The 17424-nt window shown below is 37.0% G+C and overlaps 1 protein-coding gene across 1 annotated transcript in view; it reads right to left on the reverse strand.

Annotated features, from left to right (window-relative positions):
- zfpm2a (zinc finger protein, FOG family member 2a) overlaps nucleotides 1-17424 on the reverse strand; it is a 126615-nt gene that overhangs the window by 100893 nt on the left and 8298 nt on the right. The window contains exon 3 of the mRNA XM_088928597.1: nucleotides 13355-13456. Coding sequence (XP_088784723.1) covers nucleotides 13355-13456 — 102 coding nt within the window. The remainder of the gene's footprint in view (nucleotides 1-13354; nucleotides 13457-17424) is intronic.

Here is a 17424-nt window from a genome sequence, read left to right on the forward strand (position 1 = left end):
GTTGGATATCACAATTTTTGAAATACTACAAAACAGACAACAATCATTGCAGATGCTTACCTCTCCAGGTGTTGCAGACTAATATGCAGCATTATTCACATAAATGAAAGCCCTAAGACTTGAAAAGGACATTAATGCATCTTAGTCCATCTATGCATTATCTCTACGTTCTGGAAGCATATGGCACAAGGCAAGACTACACCCTGGACGCAATGTCCAGGGCAGGCCCTGGCACATGCTGTATACACAAGGACACATTAGAGACAATCAGTAACCCAGCTGGCATGTCCTTGGCAGGTGAGAGGGAACCAGAGCACCTGAGTACCACTCACACGAACAAAGGGAGAACATGCAATCTCCTACAGAGGCTGTCCCAGTTCAGAACCGAACCCAGGACTCAAGAGCCGTGAAGCAGCAGTGCTAAGCACCGTACCACCATGCCACCCTAATGCAATTTATTTAAAAAAAAAATAAAACTTTGGCCTCCGTTTCTGCATAGCATAAGGATTCAATTAAACTGATCTTGAAGCAAAGCCACAATCAAAACCATGTATATCTGCCAACGTATTCCACATTCAATTTAACATTATAAGGCATTAAGCTTGTGAATGGGTTCTTATATATATACTGTACCAGTATAATATTTCAATTTTCAAATGAAAAAGCAGAAATAATTCAAAAGAAGCAACTAAAAGAAATTCCTTTTCTAAAAGATAGCTTTGTTGTTTGACCACAGTTCTTAATTATGAGCAAATGAAACAACTTTGCTCGAAACTGAACCCTCAAAGTTTGTGCTTTGCATAAATAAAATTTAAATATGTATATAAGTCTTCTTAAAACGCTTAGGTATCTGCAAGCAGCTCTGACATATTCTACTTATGATTTTGTCAAGACAGTGTTATCAAACCTTTCATAAGAATCTCTGGCTACATTTTCAGTAACAAAAGCCTTAAAAACCTTTCTGAAGTATTCATCTTATATTCTTATATTTCCAATCCAATTTAACTTGTGCAGTCAGAATGGTTTCAGTACTAGTTTACCAATCTTTGCTTTCCAAGACTCTCTGTGCTAAAGGCTTGAGGGGTTCAATCAATGCTGCTTTGATCTCGGCTGGAACTATAATTATTTAACATTGTTACAAGGATTTCTCTAATCCATCCTACCATTAAATCCCTTTTACACCCTCATCTTCTGAAGCTTAATCTGCATCTGTACGCTCCGTTTGTCTCTTTAACTCATTTCAGCAGTCCCCTCCTTTCTTACAACACCCTGACTTAATGGACTTTTGGATAAAATTACAATTTTCTGTTGCGATGCAGAACTTGACAGGTGTCAGAAAGTCTCAAGTTTGTACAGGACAGAATTTGACCACGATTTTTCAACGTAAAATGCGATATTTTTTTTTCTAAAGATTTTGTATTCTGGGGGGTGCATAGCTTTATATGGGACAAGACTCTGCATTACTGCAGATCCTTATGGTTTAGCACCTTTTATATGTGAAAACCCAGGGAAGGTAAGCATGCTTTGCCAACCAAGTTCCCGTAAATATTGTATCAATTCCTCAACACCATGTCAAGAACTATAGTGATTAGCTCCAGACAATGAAAAACTACACTGTTTATTTTATCTGCAACACATTTATCATCTTTCCCTGCAAAAAAAGTCACCAGTACTTATGATACCACATTGTTGGAACAATTATATTTTTGTATTCCTGGAACTTAGGTCACAACTTACAGTAGTCTTACAGTGAACACCTTCCTTACAATTTTCTGTTTTTGTTAGAAATTTGTGTCATAGTTATCAAAAGTAAAAGGCTACAGTACATTAGTCATGCTTGACCATTGTTCCAACAATATTTAACTTGCCTAAATGTCTAAACATTTATATCCAGTATAAACTACAGTACAGCAGGATGTAGAGTCACTCTGTACTCCACACAGAAACTTTTTTTTTTATTGGAAGACACATGCTGGGATAAAAAAATGATCATCTTTCTTCAGAGAATATTAACACTTAACAAATCAGATATTTTATTAAACATATGTCACCAAATCTAACAACACCCCTTCCTTTTCAAATAATAATGAAACACAATACCCGTTGTTTCAATTTTGCTGTGGAACCAAAACACATTCGAGTTTGTGTTCACAGCTCTGTAGGCAGCAGGAACTGTTGTTTTATGATTTTTTTTAGTGAGGCTTCTCTTCATAATGTCAGTTCACGATTCTTCCCAACTTTTCTTTTTTTTCTCCAACATTTCTACATCCATTAAAGAGTGTCCACCCTAATGAATTTTGACATCAAAAGGACATTGATAAGCCTGATTCAAAAACCAAAATAGGGGCATTGTCCTTCTTTTGCAAATATTTGTGCCTCAATGTTTCAGAATGATATAAATAGCACCACAGTGAATGCAAACATTTGTTGAGGCACCTGCCACACTATCAGAGCCATCTGCTATACAAAACTCACTTAGCATGACATATGGGCATAAAACCTGAAATGGTTATTGTTTTATATGGATTAAAAATGGATCACAGCCACAAAGGTAGACTGTTTAACAGATACAGTACAGTAGATATACTGTAGGATATAAAATGACCTGTATTACAATCATGAAAATAGGGAAGGATGCGTTATATTCACATGTGTCTGCTGACCTTAATCTCAGGACTACCCCTGTTCGCTCAGAAACTGAGTAATTGTGATCAGTTTCCCCGCAGGCACTAGTAGGTGGCAAACTTGTAGGTGGTGTCATAGCCAGTGTCCTGACACTCAAAGCCAAAACAAAAGAGGCCGCCAAGGTATAAACCAGCGAATGATAAAAGCGATGGGTCATTGAATGGTCGCTGTCATCACTGGATGTATAGAGCTTCGCTTGCCTGTTTAACTGGTATAATCTGAATTCAAGGCAGCAAGGTGGTATAGAACAAAACCTTGAAGCTACCTTTGGTTACAAAGGAACTGCCTCTATGGATTCAAAACTATGTTCACCTCATTCTATAATTTTAGTGAAAGCATACACATATTTCTCCTTTACTCAAATGGCTAATTTCGTACAAAATTATTATAAAAGCAGTGAACCTGGCAGTCTTTATTTTTGTTAAACTCAAGAGTAGAGAACTATTTCTCTCTATAAAGCTAATGAATGTAGATTTAATTATATGTTCATGTGTTATGCCATATGCATGTTACTGTTATATAATGCTGTTTTTTTCAAAGGTATTTTGATAGCTCTATTGCTTCTGCACGGATCACATGTCACAGAGCTATCAAAGCTCTCCAACTAAAACAGGAAACCTCACAATTTTGTAAGAAACCGGGATGGGAAATTATATCAGTTAAACTGTCAACTGTGGAAGATGTTGAATACCATCTCATCAGTAATGAGAAACATTTCCACCACATTTCTCCATATCCTGCCTTAGGAATGTATTCAAGAGCAGTATTGGACAAAAGTGGCAGACCTATCATTAACTAGCAGCCCAAATGAGTTATAAGGGGCTGAATGGCCTCCTTTCGCTGTTAACCTTCCTTATTTTCTTATGTTCAGTGTTGTCAGGAAGATCAGCTTCAGAAGTGTGACTTTACATGGGGGTGTGCCCAGTGTTTGTAGTCCGAGGCTGTCCTGGCTTCTAGAGCATGAGCCACAGCTCGGCGGGTCCTATAAAGGCACCCTGGATACCCCCCGACGGGACAAGCAGGGCCACCCCCGGAAGGGGAGAGTTTACACCGACAGTCCCAGAGGGGACTGCACCCGCGTAAGGTTTTCTTTTCTTTTTGCTTGTCCCATCATGCATTTTCACCAGGGCAGGCATACACACTTTTTTATGCACTCAGTACTCAGTACTGTCTTCTTGTCTTTTCTGTGGCCCTTTGTTCTGATCACGCAGAAATCCTTGCTGTTCTTTAACAGTACACTGAACATGACATCAGATGCCCTGAGACATTTTCGATATTCAAGACTAGGAGAACATTAAACAAAACACCAAGTTCAAAGGGTCACTGAATAAAATAATACAAAAATAGGCTTTGGCTGTTATTCATATATTAGTCTGAAACATTTGGAGATGGTAGTAGACACAGACCATCTGCCATTTTTATTGTCTGTTACTTCAAGGAAAACAGGCTTTTCTAAACAGTCCTGTATGCATTCAAATATATGTAATTGGTGAAGGCTGATTCCCTTACTTTTCAGGGACGTGATGATTTATACCAGGTGCCTTATTTTATTCATGTGTGAGTATTTGCAAGGATGATCTTTAGACTTTTCTGACAGGATTTCTGGAATCATCCTTTACATATATATTTGAGCAAAATTTTAGATTTCAGTTCACAATTTGTGTGAAACATATGACTCAAAAGCAGTTGCGTGATTTTGTTACACAGATCTACTGTATGTACTGTATGGTGGTCATTTTCACTTTGTGTTACATCCCTGCAACCACATTAGATTACTGTATTTATAAACTTCTCATTATGTTAGATTGATTGAACTGCATCATTAATGCAAGCACCTGTTTTCCCTTTATTAAAATAAAAAGATAATTAAATGACAAATAAAAATGAATGTGTATTTGAATTGTTTCTGTGACTTTTATACCATTATGTTTTATAGTATCAAATATTTAGTGTTATAAAGAACACAGGAGTGTTGTCTAAAGTAATGTCAAACTGTCAAACTTCATTAGATTATATAATCCTTTTATAAAAAGTTCTGTTTCTGATTGAGCATCCTTGCAAAATTTCGAAGCCACTGTTGTCTTAGAAAGCAACAAAATATACACATGAAATACACATCTGCTGGGCATTATCATCACACCTTCAGCTAAACAAAAATTTCACAAATAAAAACATGAATAAGCTCCCATGATAGAATGGCAATTAGCCCCATTGATACCACACTGGGGTAACTTTGTGTGGGGTGTGTGTATTCCTCTCATCTTTACTTAGTTTCTTGCCAATTGCTCCACTTTCCATCCAAAGTGGCTGGATAGGTTAAATTGAGTCTCTTAGTTGTGTGTGTGCCCTGAAATGGACTTTTGCAAAGGTACCAGCTCCATGGGTGCTGGAGCTCAAGGACTCCCAATTATTTTAAAATCCCATCATTTTTAAAGCAGGGTAAATGGATTTATACTATATCTGTGTTTGGGAGATTATCATAGGTTTATCATAGGTTTGCACTTACATAACCCTAAACAAATATTATGCCTTATCCTGTACTCTGCAGTCTACATGTCTGACTGTTAATTATGATTCAGTTGATTTGTCATTTAACGTCCTATCACAATGAAATCAGTAACTGATGTCTGATCTCTTTAAAAAGAGTCCATACAGGGCGGTTGCTGGCAACGACCAGACTTAAAGGGGAACCGAAGTCCCAATTTCTCAGACCGGTTATTAAATCTCGGTGACAAAATAAATTCATTAACATTCAAGAAGAAAAATTACTAATTTAGAATTAAGCACAAAGTCATGAAATCGCCATGTTGTCACAAATGTGCATTCGAGTTTCCATGAATTTCGACGTGATGCGGCCCTTCCTGCTCACTAGTCACCGTAATGACTAGTAATGCAATGAACGTACAAATAAGTACAGGTTGTGCAGCAGACATTTCACCGCAGAAAGTTTCCAATGTGATCTGCATGCAGACTTATTTGAGTTGACAAATAAGCAGTATTTGTCGGCAAAACCGTCTCGAAATCTAAAGCAATATTTCTATTGAAAGAGATGTATTCAGAGCCTGCTTGTTTACAATGTCATAGGGCCACACATCACCAGATGTTTTGTTGCCTCGTTCTGAATCGCAGAACATGATGCTGCACATACCTGGGGTTTTACACGTTACTGTGTACATTTTAATTTTACTGAGATTTGAAATGCACTCACCAATGCCGAATTCTTTCTAACCCCAAAATATGAAAAAAGCGTTGTGGTTTCCCTTTAACAGGAAATATATACTGTATATATAGCCCGAAGATATAGGAGATACAGTAAAGAGGGGAGACACAGAAATGCAATGTGAACATGATTATATTTGAACCAATGTGAACAGGAAGCCTCATCAATAAAGATGTTCCTATCTGATTGCTTGATTTTGTATGTTGCCCCTCTGACATTTTTAACAGAATGAGAAAAAAATTAAAAGGAACTGGCCTTTCAAAGAAGGTATGATGTGAAACTGAACGGTATTGTTATGTGGAAATCTTTATTCCAGTCTGCTCTGACGCTTCAAAGACAAGACAGTTTGGGAAGAGTGCTGCCTCCTGAGTCAGAGGAATTAGGATTCCTGGTGGACAAATAAAAGGCTTTTTTTTTCATTTGCATGACATTTTGTCAGAAGTACTCATGAATATTATGGTACATTACTCAAACCTGCTCTTAACTACTTACTAATTTATTTGCTTGACACTTTCATCCCAAGCCACTTAGACTTGTACCAATTTTTACAGCTACTCTAGGTGGAACAGAAGTTCCCAACCTTGAATCTGAAACCCCAGACTCCAGTTATGAGTCCAGAAACCCTACATACGTTTCCAAATAATAACTACTGTACACGTAGAATTTTAAAAAAGGAACAATTTATACGGGCCATTTTAATCTACAAAATCCTTTTGGTCTTAATCCTTGAATTTACTAGCATTAAAAACACACATCCCAGTGTATTTTTTAAATCTCCAGCTTAATCTCAAACCTCTTGTGTGTTGAAAAATTATTAAAAAAAACTTGCAGAGAGAGGGCAAATCTCGTCCTGAAATATTTCAAAGCGGAAAATATATTATTTTATGGGAGATATCACTCCAGGCCATAGAAATCATCCTGTACTCCGCACGGATTGCTGTTGAAAAGCCCAAATGTTTTCAATTTAAGTTTATTGGAATGTTTTTAGTTTAACTCAAAAACTAAAATCAAGTTCACTGATTGTTTGTGGCATACATTAAACTATAACATACTAGAAATATTACTATAGTAACACTTTGAATTGCCCACATTTAAGAATTCATGTTAGATATCTGCTATTTTAGTTTACAGACAGCCATGAACCCACATTTAAGAACATCAAAAGTGAGATATTTCTAAGGTTTTAATAGTTTTCTTCACAAGGGACTGCTCTGTATTTATTGTGGAAAAGAAAAAATCAACTTTAATAAAATAATCTTTAGCATTTAAAATATCTAATCGGCAGGTAGTAACAGGTGAGAGGACTCTGTTGTGGGTCTTTCCTACCACTTCTCATGGAATTAAATCTGCACGATTCAATTTAGTCAAATCTTTGTATATTTTTTAACGTTTGTGTTTCTTGACGGTGCTTTTCATGGTCGCCACATTCACTTCGGAACCCTTCTGCCGGATGAACACAGTTGCTCCGTCTCGAAGGCAGCAGTGCCGCTGCCACTCTTTTCTGTTCTGCAGGACTTTCTGCTTCCTTACTGCCAACTTGTTGCCAGCTCTTGTGGACGGGAATGCAGTTCCTGCTTCTATCTACAGTATGTTCTGTCTCCCTATTTGTCTCTGTATCTGTTTCTGCTCTACTGTGTTTCTACTCTGGCTGACTGTGCAGCTTTTAATCTGCAGTGATAAACTGATGGTTTTCGGCGTTCTGCACAGGATGGTCGCTGCCAACAATCAAACCTCATGGGTGATATACTGTATAGTGTCTGAAGAGCTGGGAGAAGTTGGAATGGGGGGCGACTTAGTAAGGCATTGTTGCTGTAAATATGTTTTAAGACGAGTATTCCCAGCTGGCTCCAACGGTGTCCTGTGCAGAGTGAAGTCTTGCCTTCCACCCTACTGTACCGTATATAGTGGCAATCCTCACAATTCGGATCTGTTTCTGATGGAGGACATTCCTTCTTTTCTATTCCACCTGCCTTCTCTAGCCTTCTTACCTGTGCTCCTTCCTGGATTGTACCTCTGTCAGCATTTATCTCCTTGGCAATTCTGTGAAGATACAAGGTGATTCTGGACTGCTCAGCCACTGCTGAGTTTCTTAGCTCCTCTGGATTCAGCTCCTTTCAATTCAGTTTTACTCACCTGTGGATGTTTTCAACTGACGAGCACTTCAACGGAGCATGTGAGATCATAAGGTTGCTTTACTGGACCTGTTGTTGCCTCCATCTCTTAAAAATTGTAAATGAACTGTAATCCTTTCATTGACTACGTTTGGTGAATCTAGTCTGATGGAGGGAATTAAGAAAAAAGCTCCACTCACTGAAGCTCAGATCAGTTTTGCAGTTGTGGCTTTTAATAATGAGATGCTAACAAAACTTTCGAGATGCCTAGCTCCAATGTAAACTTGGGCGTCCTTTCATTCTTTCCTCTGGTTTGTAAATAAGCCGCGTCCTATGAAAGCAGCATCAAGACGCCTCAAGCATTTGTGGAGGAAGACAGGGCTGACTGTTTATTTACAGGCTTATGAACATCGGCTGTCATATAAGAATCTTCTTAAAGCTGCCACATCCTCTTTCTAGTCCCTTCGTACTGAGAACAAGTACAGTAATCCTACAGCCCTGTGTCCTACCATCAGTAAAATGCTCCAGCCATTTAATAAGTCTGCATTTCTTCCTCTACTGAGCAGTGTAACACATTCATGACATTTTTTAGAACACAATACTCAATATTAATAATAATCAGCTGCTGACCTTCTGCAATCCTGTCAACTACACCCACTCCTGCTCTCACAGGTATGAGAGGCTCTCATTTTCCCGCTGTGGATGCTACTTACGTGCCTGAATTAGTAGCAAAAATGAGACCTACCACCCCTTGCTTTGGACCTCATTTCTACGCCCCTGCTCAAATCTAGGTTCTTTTTTTTCCATTTGTTGCTAACTCCATCGGTGAGTCCTTGAAATCTGGTCTTGCACCTGTAGGTTTTAAGTCTGCTGTTACCACACCAGTGTAAAAGAACCTAGTCTGGGCTCTACAGTGCTTAATAACTACCATGCTATTCTAATTTGCCCTTTCTTGTAAAAATTCTAGAACAGGTGGCAGCAGCTCAATTGCAATCTTTCCTAGCATCTAATGAGCTACTTGAACCTTTCTAGTCGGGGTTTAAACAAAGAGACACTACTGATACAGCCCCTGTTAAAGGTTTTTAATGGCTTGCCAATGGTTTCTGACTTTGAGTTGCCTGAAAGTCGTCTTCTTCTAGAGTTAAGGGCAGATTGTGATACTGTGAATCATGACATAACTACCCGTAGATTGCATGAAAATCTAGGAATTGCCGATACCTCTCTTTATCGGTTTGGCTCCTTTTTCGCTATTAGGAGCCAGATACTCAGATAGTGGTTTAGAAATAAAATGTATTATTATTAAAGGAGACAATTAATGTTTTATGGTAATTCATAATTAAAGTTATAGAGCAACTTTAATTGCTCTAAGCAGCAGAACTACAAACTTTCTCACACAAACTAGTCACTGCAGTACTTCATAATAACCTGCAAATTTTAATTTGATCACAGAAAGTGTTGTTTGTTTTTTCCAGCATCCATTATGGGTCAAACCACTGCCTGTGCTACATTTCCTTCATTATAACAAATTACTGTATTGTTTTTCATTTAAAAAGGTTGTCTCTGTTACCTACAGTACAACACATCATTATCCTAAGCCTTTTTGTCATTTTAATGGATGGTAAAAATACATAAACAAGTCAGGTACAGCCCTGCATGCTTTTGAAAGCAGTATTTTTAAAGCTCAGCACTTTTTTTCCTTAAAAGGCCTTCAAAATATGATGCCTCTTTTTGTCATCCCCCTATAGTTCTCAGTTGACCTCCTTAGCCTTATTTCCAGACTGATCACAGTGATGGTTTATTACAGTCGTCCAAAGCTCTTATCTTTAGCCAGCAATACTCATTTCCTTCCGAAGATTTAAATGCAAATGTGAAATTTAATGATAAATGCATTATCTGATAGCACTGATAACACTGATTCACTGTCAGTATAAAATACACACCCCAGGGGGCTTCCAACACAACTTGCCCAAATCCACTTTATAAATGTATATACCTGCAATAAATTCTTGAGGTCATATGCATTAAAGGAATCATATTTTGTGTATTCAGCAATGGACTAGTTGATGCTGAACAGTAATTGCTGTGTTACTATCGCAGGAGATGTATTATCCATCTCTCTGATGAAGTGACTTTTAAGAAGAATAAAACAAGATAAAACTATTTTAAAGACTTAGAGAAAGCAGAAAAAATATTCATGGCAAAATGAGATCCTTCCAGAATAAAAGATAAATAAAAAAATATTTTAAGCCGGGTGCATAGTCTACATTCACGTCCATGCAAAATAATGAGCTTTACAGTAAAGCAATTTAATCTTCTATCCAACTCTGGTACTGAATTTATAGTTTATTGGTAATATTAATAGTGCATTTTAAGCCCTTCACATGTGTTCTTCTGGCTGTATTTTAAGGTTTATTATCATGTGTTATATTAGGATCTTCTGTACATTGCAGGAAAGGAGTCACTTCGTTATTAAAATATTATATTATTAAATACATGTTATTTTATTACCATAAATATATTAACCGCTTACTGAGGGGCCATATGTATAAACAGTTTAAGTTACATGAAAATGTATGAACATTTTTCAAAAGACAGTAACAAACCAACATCTACTGGAAATTTTCCTAATCCAAAATTCTGCTTTGTCAACAAATACAGCTGCAATAACTCTAGGTGCCTTATCACAACTTTTACAAGTTGTTTTTTCCTACCCAATGATAAAAATCTTATTTTTCCACTCTACAGTTCATTTTATCAAAAATGTTATGAGAGGTTTAATATCGGGGGGGTGGGGAGGCCAGCGCTGGCTAGGACACCAATGTTTTCTTAAACAATCATAAGAACTTAAAAACATATGTTCAAGATTGAAGACAAAAATCATTCTGTCTTCTCAGACTGTTGCTTAAGACATGAGGTGCCAAAATCTATGAATGCAAACATAGACATCTGTAGAGTCTTATTTACACATATTGGTAATTCCTGTCTCAGTTACTGTAGGTACAATATCTTAGAGGATATTTTGCCTTAAATTTGAAGGAAGCCACTGGTTGCTCTTACCCATTTTAGCTGAATTAGTATTCAATAAACTTTGAAAAGATACTTCTGTTAAAAAAAATATACCTTAATTACCATTATTTACTATAATAAAGTATTTACTTAGTACAGATAAATGAATTAGTAACAATTTCAATCCCTTTGTCTCTGACTGTAGGACTGAAGCAAATTAATCCATCCTGTTCAAATTTAACCATGCGTGCACGAAATGTTTTTTGAAATGTCAACTATGGTGCCCAGTTTCTATCTGTTTTCAATAACACTTAGTCCAATACTGGGTCATGGTGAACAGGAGTATAACACAGCAGACAACGGGCTCTATAATGCATGCACATTGGATGGCATGCCAGACTATCACATACAATATTTACATCATAATAAAAATGCTGAAAAGGCTACACAATTGCACAGATGTTATTTATATTTATACTTAAATTACTTTTCAAAATAGAAATATGAAACACAATCAAATGTGTGAAATTAAATTAGATTAATTTCAATAACTAGCACTGTGTGGTACTGTAATCACTTAAATCTGCCTACATGAAAAGTTACTGTACAGTACAGGGCATCTAAAAGCATTGTCATTAAAGTGCTGTAACTTCTATGAATGATGACAATGTATTCAAAAGGATCTTCACAGGAATTTCCCCACAGAAGACTGAACAATTAACACGTCCCGCTCATCTTAGAAGCTGTCGATATTTTTTGAACTCCTTTTATTTTAAATACTCCAATATCAAGCTGTATCATTGACAAGCCTTTTATTTTAAGAAATCGGCTACGTTTTCCGATGCACAACAATATTTATATAGATTTTAATGAAAAGGCAAAAGCTTTTTATACTCAACAGCGTGTTGAGCATAAAAATTCTAAATAAAAGTAGTCAAACTTTCTTAAACTGTATTTATTCTATTGACATCTAAGTACAGATATGTGGTCTCACCTGGTATTTTTGAGATTTTTCCACATGAACATTAATATACATGGAAGGTGAATTCTTAAAAATAAAATTAATTGTTCATTAATTTTAATGAATTCCATTGGTTAATTCTTAAACCAAATTCCATGCATCAGTTGTTATGGCTATAAAGTACTGATGTTTTAACTGAAGTTAAAAGTTTCCATTATTATCAAGGTACAGAAACCCTTAGTATTTTAACATGATTTTGCTTACACTAAGAATCCATAATTATAACTTAAACTGATTTTTCTATGAATATTTACAAAGGAGAGAAACTTTTGGATTTTCAGAAATACCGTTTCAGTCTTAGTGAATTCAGTCTGGGAGATGAACTCAAATGTAATATAATTGATTAAAATATTAAAGCATAACAGTTCTCATTCTCTTGTTCTTTTCAACTCTCACAATTTGTTTCTAGGCAGCAAGTTCTACCTCTATAGCTTTCTGATTGTCAAGGATATTATAAGATGTCCTATTATTATTATTGAGGTGCTCCTGTAATCCCCAGATCCCTGATGTATTAATTTAAAACATGCTGTAATAGACTCCTGACAAGTGATTACAGGAAACTTACTAATGGGCTAAACGGTTATAAGAAGCACAGGAACAGCCTGATACCACCAAAAATTAGACATACTGTATACTGTACTTTCTGATATCAACCTGACAGAAAACCTTTTAACTTAAAGCTTCCACACATGACACTGTAGCATAGCAAAGCTTATTCAGTATCTTACCAAATGTATTTTGCTTACAAACATCACCTCCACTATAGACCACAGTAACCACTCTTTTATTTTCTGTACTGAAAAGAAAAGAGATACAGTGGAAGAGTATCTGTTCATTTAGTGATTTAACATTATTTCTTCCAAAAAGCTTTTATTTCGTTGAAGAAATGTTTCAATTCTGTTATCTCTTTTTGAAAAGTTTTTTAAGCAGCGACATTTGAAGGCACTATATAAATTATTATTATTATACATAAATGTATCATATGAATTACATTTATTGTATAATGACACCATCTTTTCAAATCACACAAATACATATTGTACTTGCGCTCTTATTTAATGAATACAACTCATTAAGAACATGGTAATAACCTTTGGTTGTCTTCTGTGTACTTATTGGATTCTCACTTATTCCCCTGGTATTCATTTGGCCTCTCTTTTTACACTGTTACACTACTTACTTCACTGTTGTTGCTCACACTAAAATTTGTATCCTAGGTTCCAGAGCTGAACTTCCCATTAATTGTGTACGAATGAGACCAAACAGCCATACTCCTCCCTCCTGCAGAGGACTGGATAAGTGTTCACCTACCTGGCCCATCCCAGTCTCCTGTTTCCAGTGGCGGAAGCCTGGCTTTCTCACTGTGTCCATCTCCATCTGATTCCACAGCTCCCTGAGTCCCTTCTTCCTCACCTGAACAAAGACAAGCGAAGTTCTGTGTGACTAAAGGCTCATTCTTTAGTCGGGAAAGAATCTTTATTTTCATCTAGCATTTTGGGAAGACAAATTAGAACTACTCGACTGGATCTCGAGAGGCTGTCTTGCAAGTGCACCTGAAGTGCAGTTTTCTCATTGTGTCTAGCAGCTAAAATGAGATACTGCACCATGAATGTACTGTGTCATTAAGAGTGCTTCCTTTTCTTAAAGGGTTTGCTTCACTAATTTTCCATTCATTGGAGATTCTTTAAACATTGTCTCCCTACACATTAATATAAACAAAAGGAAACACATTGATAATATTGATTAATGGTGTATAATTACATAGTTTATCAACACTGTGGATACAAATGTTTCACTGCCTTTATTTACTAAGGACACATTACTGCATAGCAAACCCTTGTGCAAGACAGCTTTACTCAGCTGAGTTAGACATCCATTTGTGCTTGCTTATATTCCTAATTACTAAGGACATTTGATCTGTAATTGCCAATTAATAATAACTGAATGTATCTGGGCTAGTACTGCCATTTATTTCAAATGTACAAATTATGCACTGCAGTCCTGGGTTCAATTCCAATCATGAGTAGCAAGCTGCATAGAGTTCATACTGTATGTTCTCCCTGTGTTTGCATGGGTTTCCTACAGGTGCTTCAGCTTCCTCTCACAGTCCAGAGACATACTGGTAGGTTAACCGGCTTGTGGGAAAATTCTCCCTGGTGTGAGTGTGTGTGTTTTTGCCCTGCGATAGACTGGTGTGTCCTGCCTTGCACCCATTGCTTGCTGGGAAAGGCTCCAGCTCCCCCACAACTCTGAACTGGATGACGTGGATAGAAAATGGGTGGACGGGTGTCCCTATACTGTATGTACACCTTTCACCTTTTCACAGTACAGTACATACAGTACACGTGTACAGTATTGCATCTTCCTTTATACACCCAGGGGTTACACGTTGTGAAAGGATGTTCACTGCAAGAACATGAAGACATACCTACATGAAAGCACTATGAGCATGAGAACTAACACAGGCTTTAAAAAAGCACAGTAAAATAAAGAATGGAACCCCTACCTAGAAGGGGAAATTCCTGTAGGTTTCAGCAGAACAGTGGTGCCTACTCCTGGTCCTGGTGACCCACACACCTGTTGGTTTTTGTTCCAGCTGAGCCCTCAGTTACACAATCAAACCCTTCACTGACTTAATAATAGTAAGATTAATGTGAACGGTAAATTGTGCCCAGCTTTTAAACATGTTGGAGCTTCAATCACTGCATTTTGTAAATAGTAACATCTTAGATCCAGTAAGGCTTTGGTTACGTAATGAAGGTGGGATGGCATGAAAACCAGCAGGTGTGTGTGTTGCCAGGACTGGGACTGGGAATCACTACAGTTCAGATTAGACACCAACCTCTAACGGTCGGAAGTGATATTTACTGGCAGGAACAGATGTAAAATTCTCCACAGCTAACTTCTAATGTTTACCAGTAGAATATAAACTGTCTCTTTAAAACTGAGGGTGTAATAAATGAGTCTCTAGTTGGGTTTTGAAATGTTCTGAGCCGGTACAATACGTGGTGCCCACTAGTAGATACCTTGGAAAATATGACACTTCCAAGAGGTGCAGAACACCAGTCTCACAGGCAGGCCGTGAACCCACTAGCATGAAAGGGAACTTTCTATTGTTCCCTTTCAAAATATTTCTTTTATTATCTTCAAGTGTGTTGCCTGCAAAAGGTGCTCCTCGTTTGCCTGTCACAATGCTAATTGTAATGTTTGATCATGAGTTGAACAACAGAGTGTAATCTATAGGGCTTCCTTGGGGGGTTAAATGCTCTCTGAAGTGTGGGCGGAAAAGAAAGCATAATTCAAGAGGAAGGAAAGTTATGCATGGGTATAAATGACTCCACATAACCATCAGATGTTATGCAAAAGAAAAAGTACACCACCATCACGGTAGTTACGGCATTAAATTAGGCTTCACGAGAAAGTCAATACATTTTTGTGGGTGGTTCAAGTGAATTGCATTTTCGAACTACGGAGCAGATAGTCTTAAAGATGATTCCATACCTGACTTAATTGAATTCCTACAACACTTCATCTACGAGATAAAATATTGGAAAATCAGTTTGTTCAAGAAAACAATGACTTTAAGTTTACTGTGCGTTTTTAAACACCAAATTTTCCATTGCACCTACCTTTAAATGTTACAAAAAGAAAACAGGCGTTTATATAATGTTAAAAGATGTAGTATTTTGTATGCAGTTTGAGATATTTGTTGTCTTAATGTCTCTGTATTCTAAGTGCTCTGCAAAAAGGCTGTCATTGCTTAAACACAATATTTGACAAGCAAAATAACAGTTAGTTCTAAAAGATTTTCTTGAAAAGTGTTCACAAACTGGTCTTCCAGAAATTACACAGGGGGCACAAACCTAAAAGTCTAGTAAAAGTAATTTAAGGAGAATCACAGAGAAAACATACAACAGACATGAAACACACGAAATTAAAGTGCTGGAAATTGGAGTAGACACACACAGCTCCAAGATACAGAAGCAGCTTTTTTACTTATTTCTTTAGAGAACATTGGAGACCTACACAGCAACTGTCCAGACACTTCATTGCCACAGAGGAGCAGACAACTATTTGTAGCAGTAGAAAGGACAGAAAATTCAGAAGATGAATGCCTCGTGCAAATGTGTCTAGGCAATCAATGCATTACCGGCTGGGCTCAAGGGTTCTCCCTTGTTCCATTTCAGAGCCTTCTGAGTAAAGAAGCTGAATATTGGCTGAGGCTCAAAAGCAGAGAAACAAATTTACCGATCCTTAGAGAGGGAACCTCATTGTGTAACTGGTTCTGGGAGTAGAGATGTACTGTAGGCTTCATCATACTAATGAAAAGCAGGTATTCACATTCTGTGCACCAGAATTAAAACTTTCTAATGCATATTCATCTATCACAGCACTCCTTCACTGTGCGAGGATCAACCCAGGATGGACACAAATGCAATGCATTTTTATTTGCATTGTGAACGTGAAACACAAACTGTAGAGCTGAAGGGAGACACAGTTCAAGGTGATACTGTGGAGCTGAGTAAGTTCCAGCATTGTGACCACAGTAAAGCAGGACGGACAGCCTCCAGCCTTTACTACACAGTGAATATTCTGATGTCATATAGAACTATAGAATAAAATATAGAAGTCAGGATGCAGGTGGCACAGGTTAAGTTTGAATGAAATAAATATGGACAGTATACAGTATATTTACATTTGTGCAATTTATCACTTTGATCAATTATGAAGAAGTTTCCTTTGGTTGCTAATGCAGTAGATACAATTAATGATTTTCTTTGAATATGCTATATTTCTGATTAAACGTATTATAGATTTCAAGTACTGTATGTTTGATTGTGTTTCCTTTCATCTAACTCTGTACCTGTAAGTATTTTAAGGAACAAAACACGGTGTAAAAACAATTTAAAGTGATTATATCCATTCATTTGTAGCTGGTCAAAAATACAGTAACTTGAAAAAGGTCAACACATATTGGACTACATCTCCTAACTGTGTACCAGGAATTTTACAATTGCTTCAGCTTATACAGTAAGTCAAATAACAGCCGTTCTTCCAGATGGACTCACATATAGTTCAAACACATGTTGTTCAGCCTTATAGCCTTTAAAGATTCAGCTTACATCAAAGACAACAACTAAACTTGCCAAAAGGACACAGCTTCCTTTATGATGCTGAAAAACTAAGGGAAGTCTGAGGCACTGTCCTACTTAAGAGTACAAGAGGTTATTCTGACCTAGTTTCCTTTTTTGAGTTTCTTCTTAAAATGCCTCTTTTACTAACAGTATCTTAAAGTACACACAGCAATTTCCCTTCTGTTTCATTTCTCTGATTAAGCAGCTCTTATGCTCACTAGGCTCATATCATAACATGGATAACAA

The sequence above is a fragment of the Atractosteus spatula genome, chromosome 12, assembly GCF_055471065.1.
Source record: "Atractosteus spatula isolate fAtrSpa1 chromosome 12, fAtrSpa1.hap1, whole genome shotgun sequence".
Lineage (NCBI taxonomy): Eukaryota > Metazoa > Chordata > Actinopteri > Semionotiformes > Lepisosteidae > Atractosteus > Atractosteus spatula.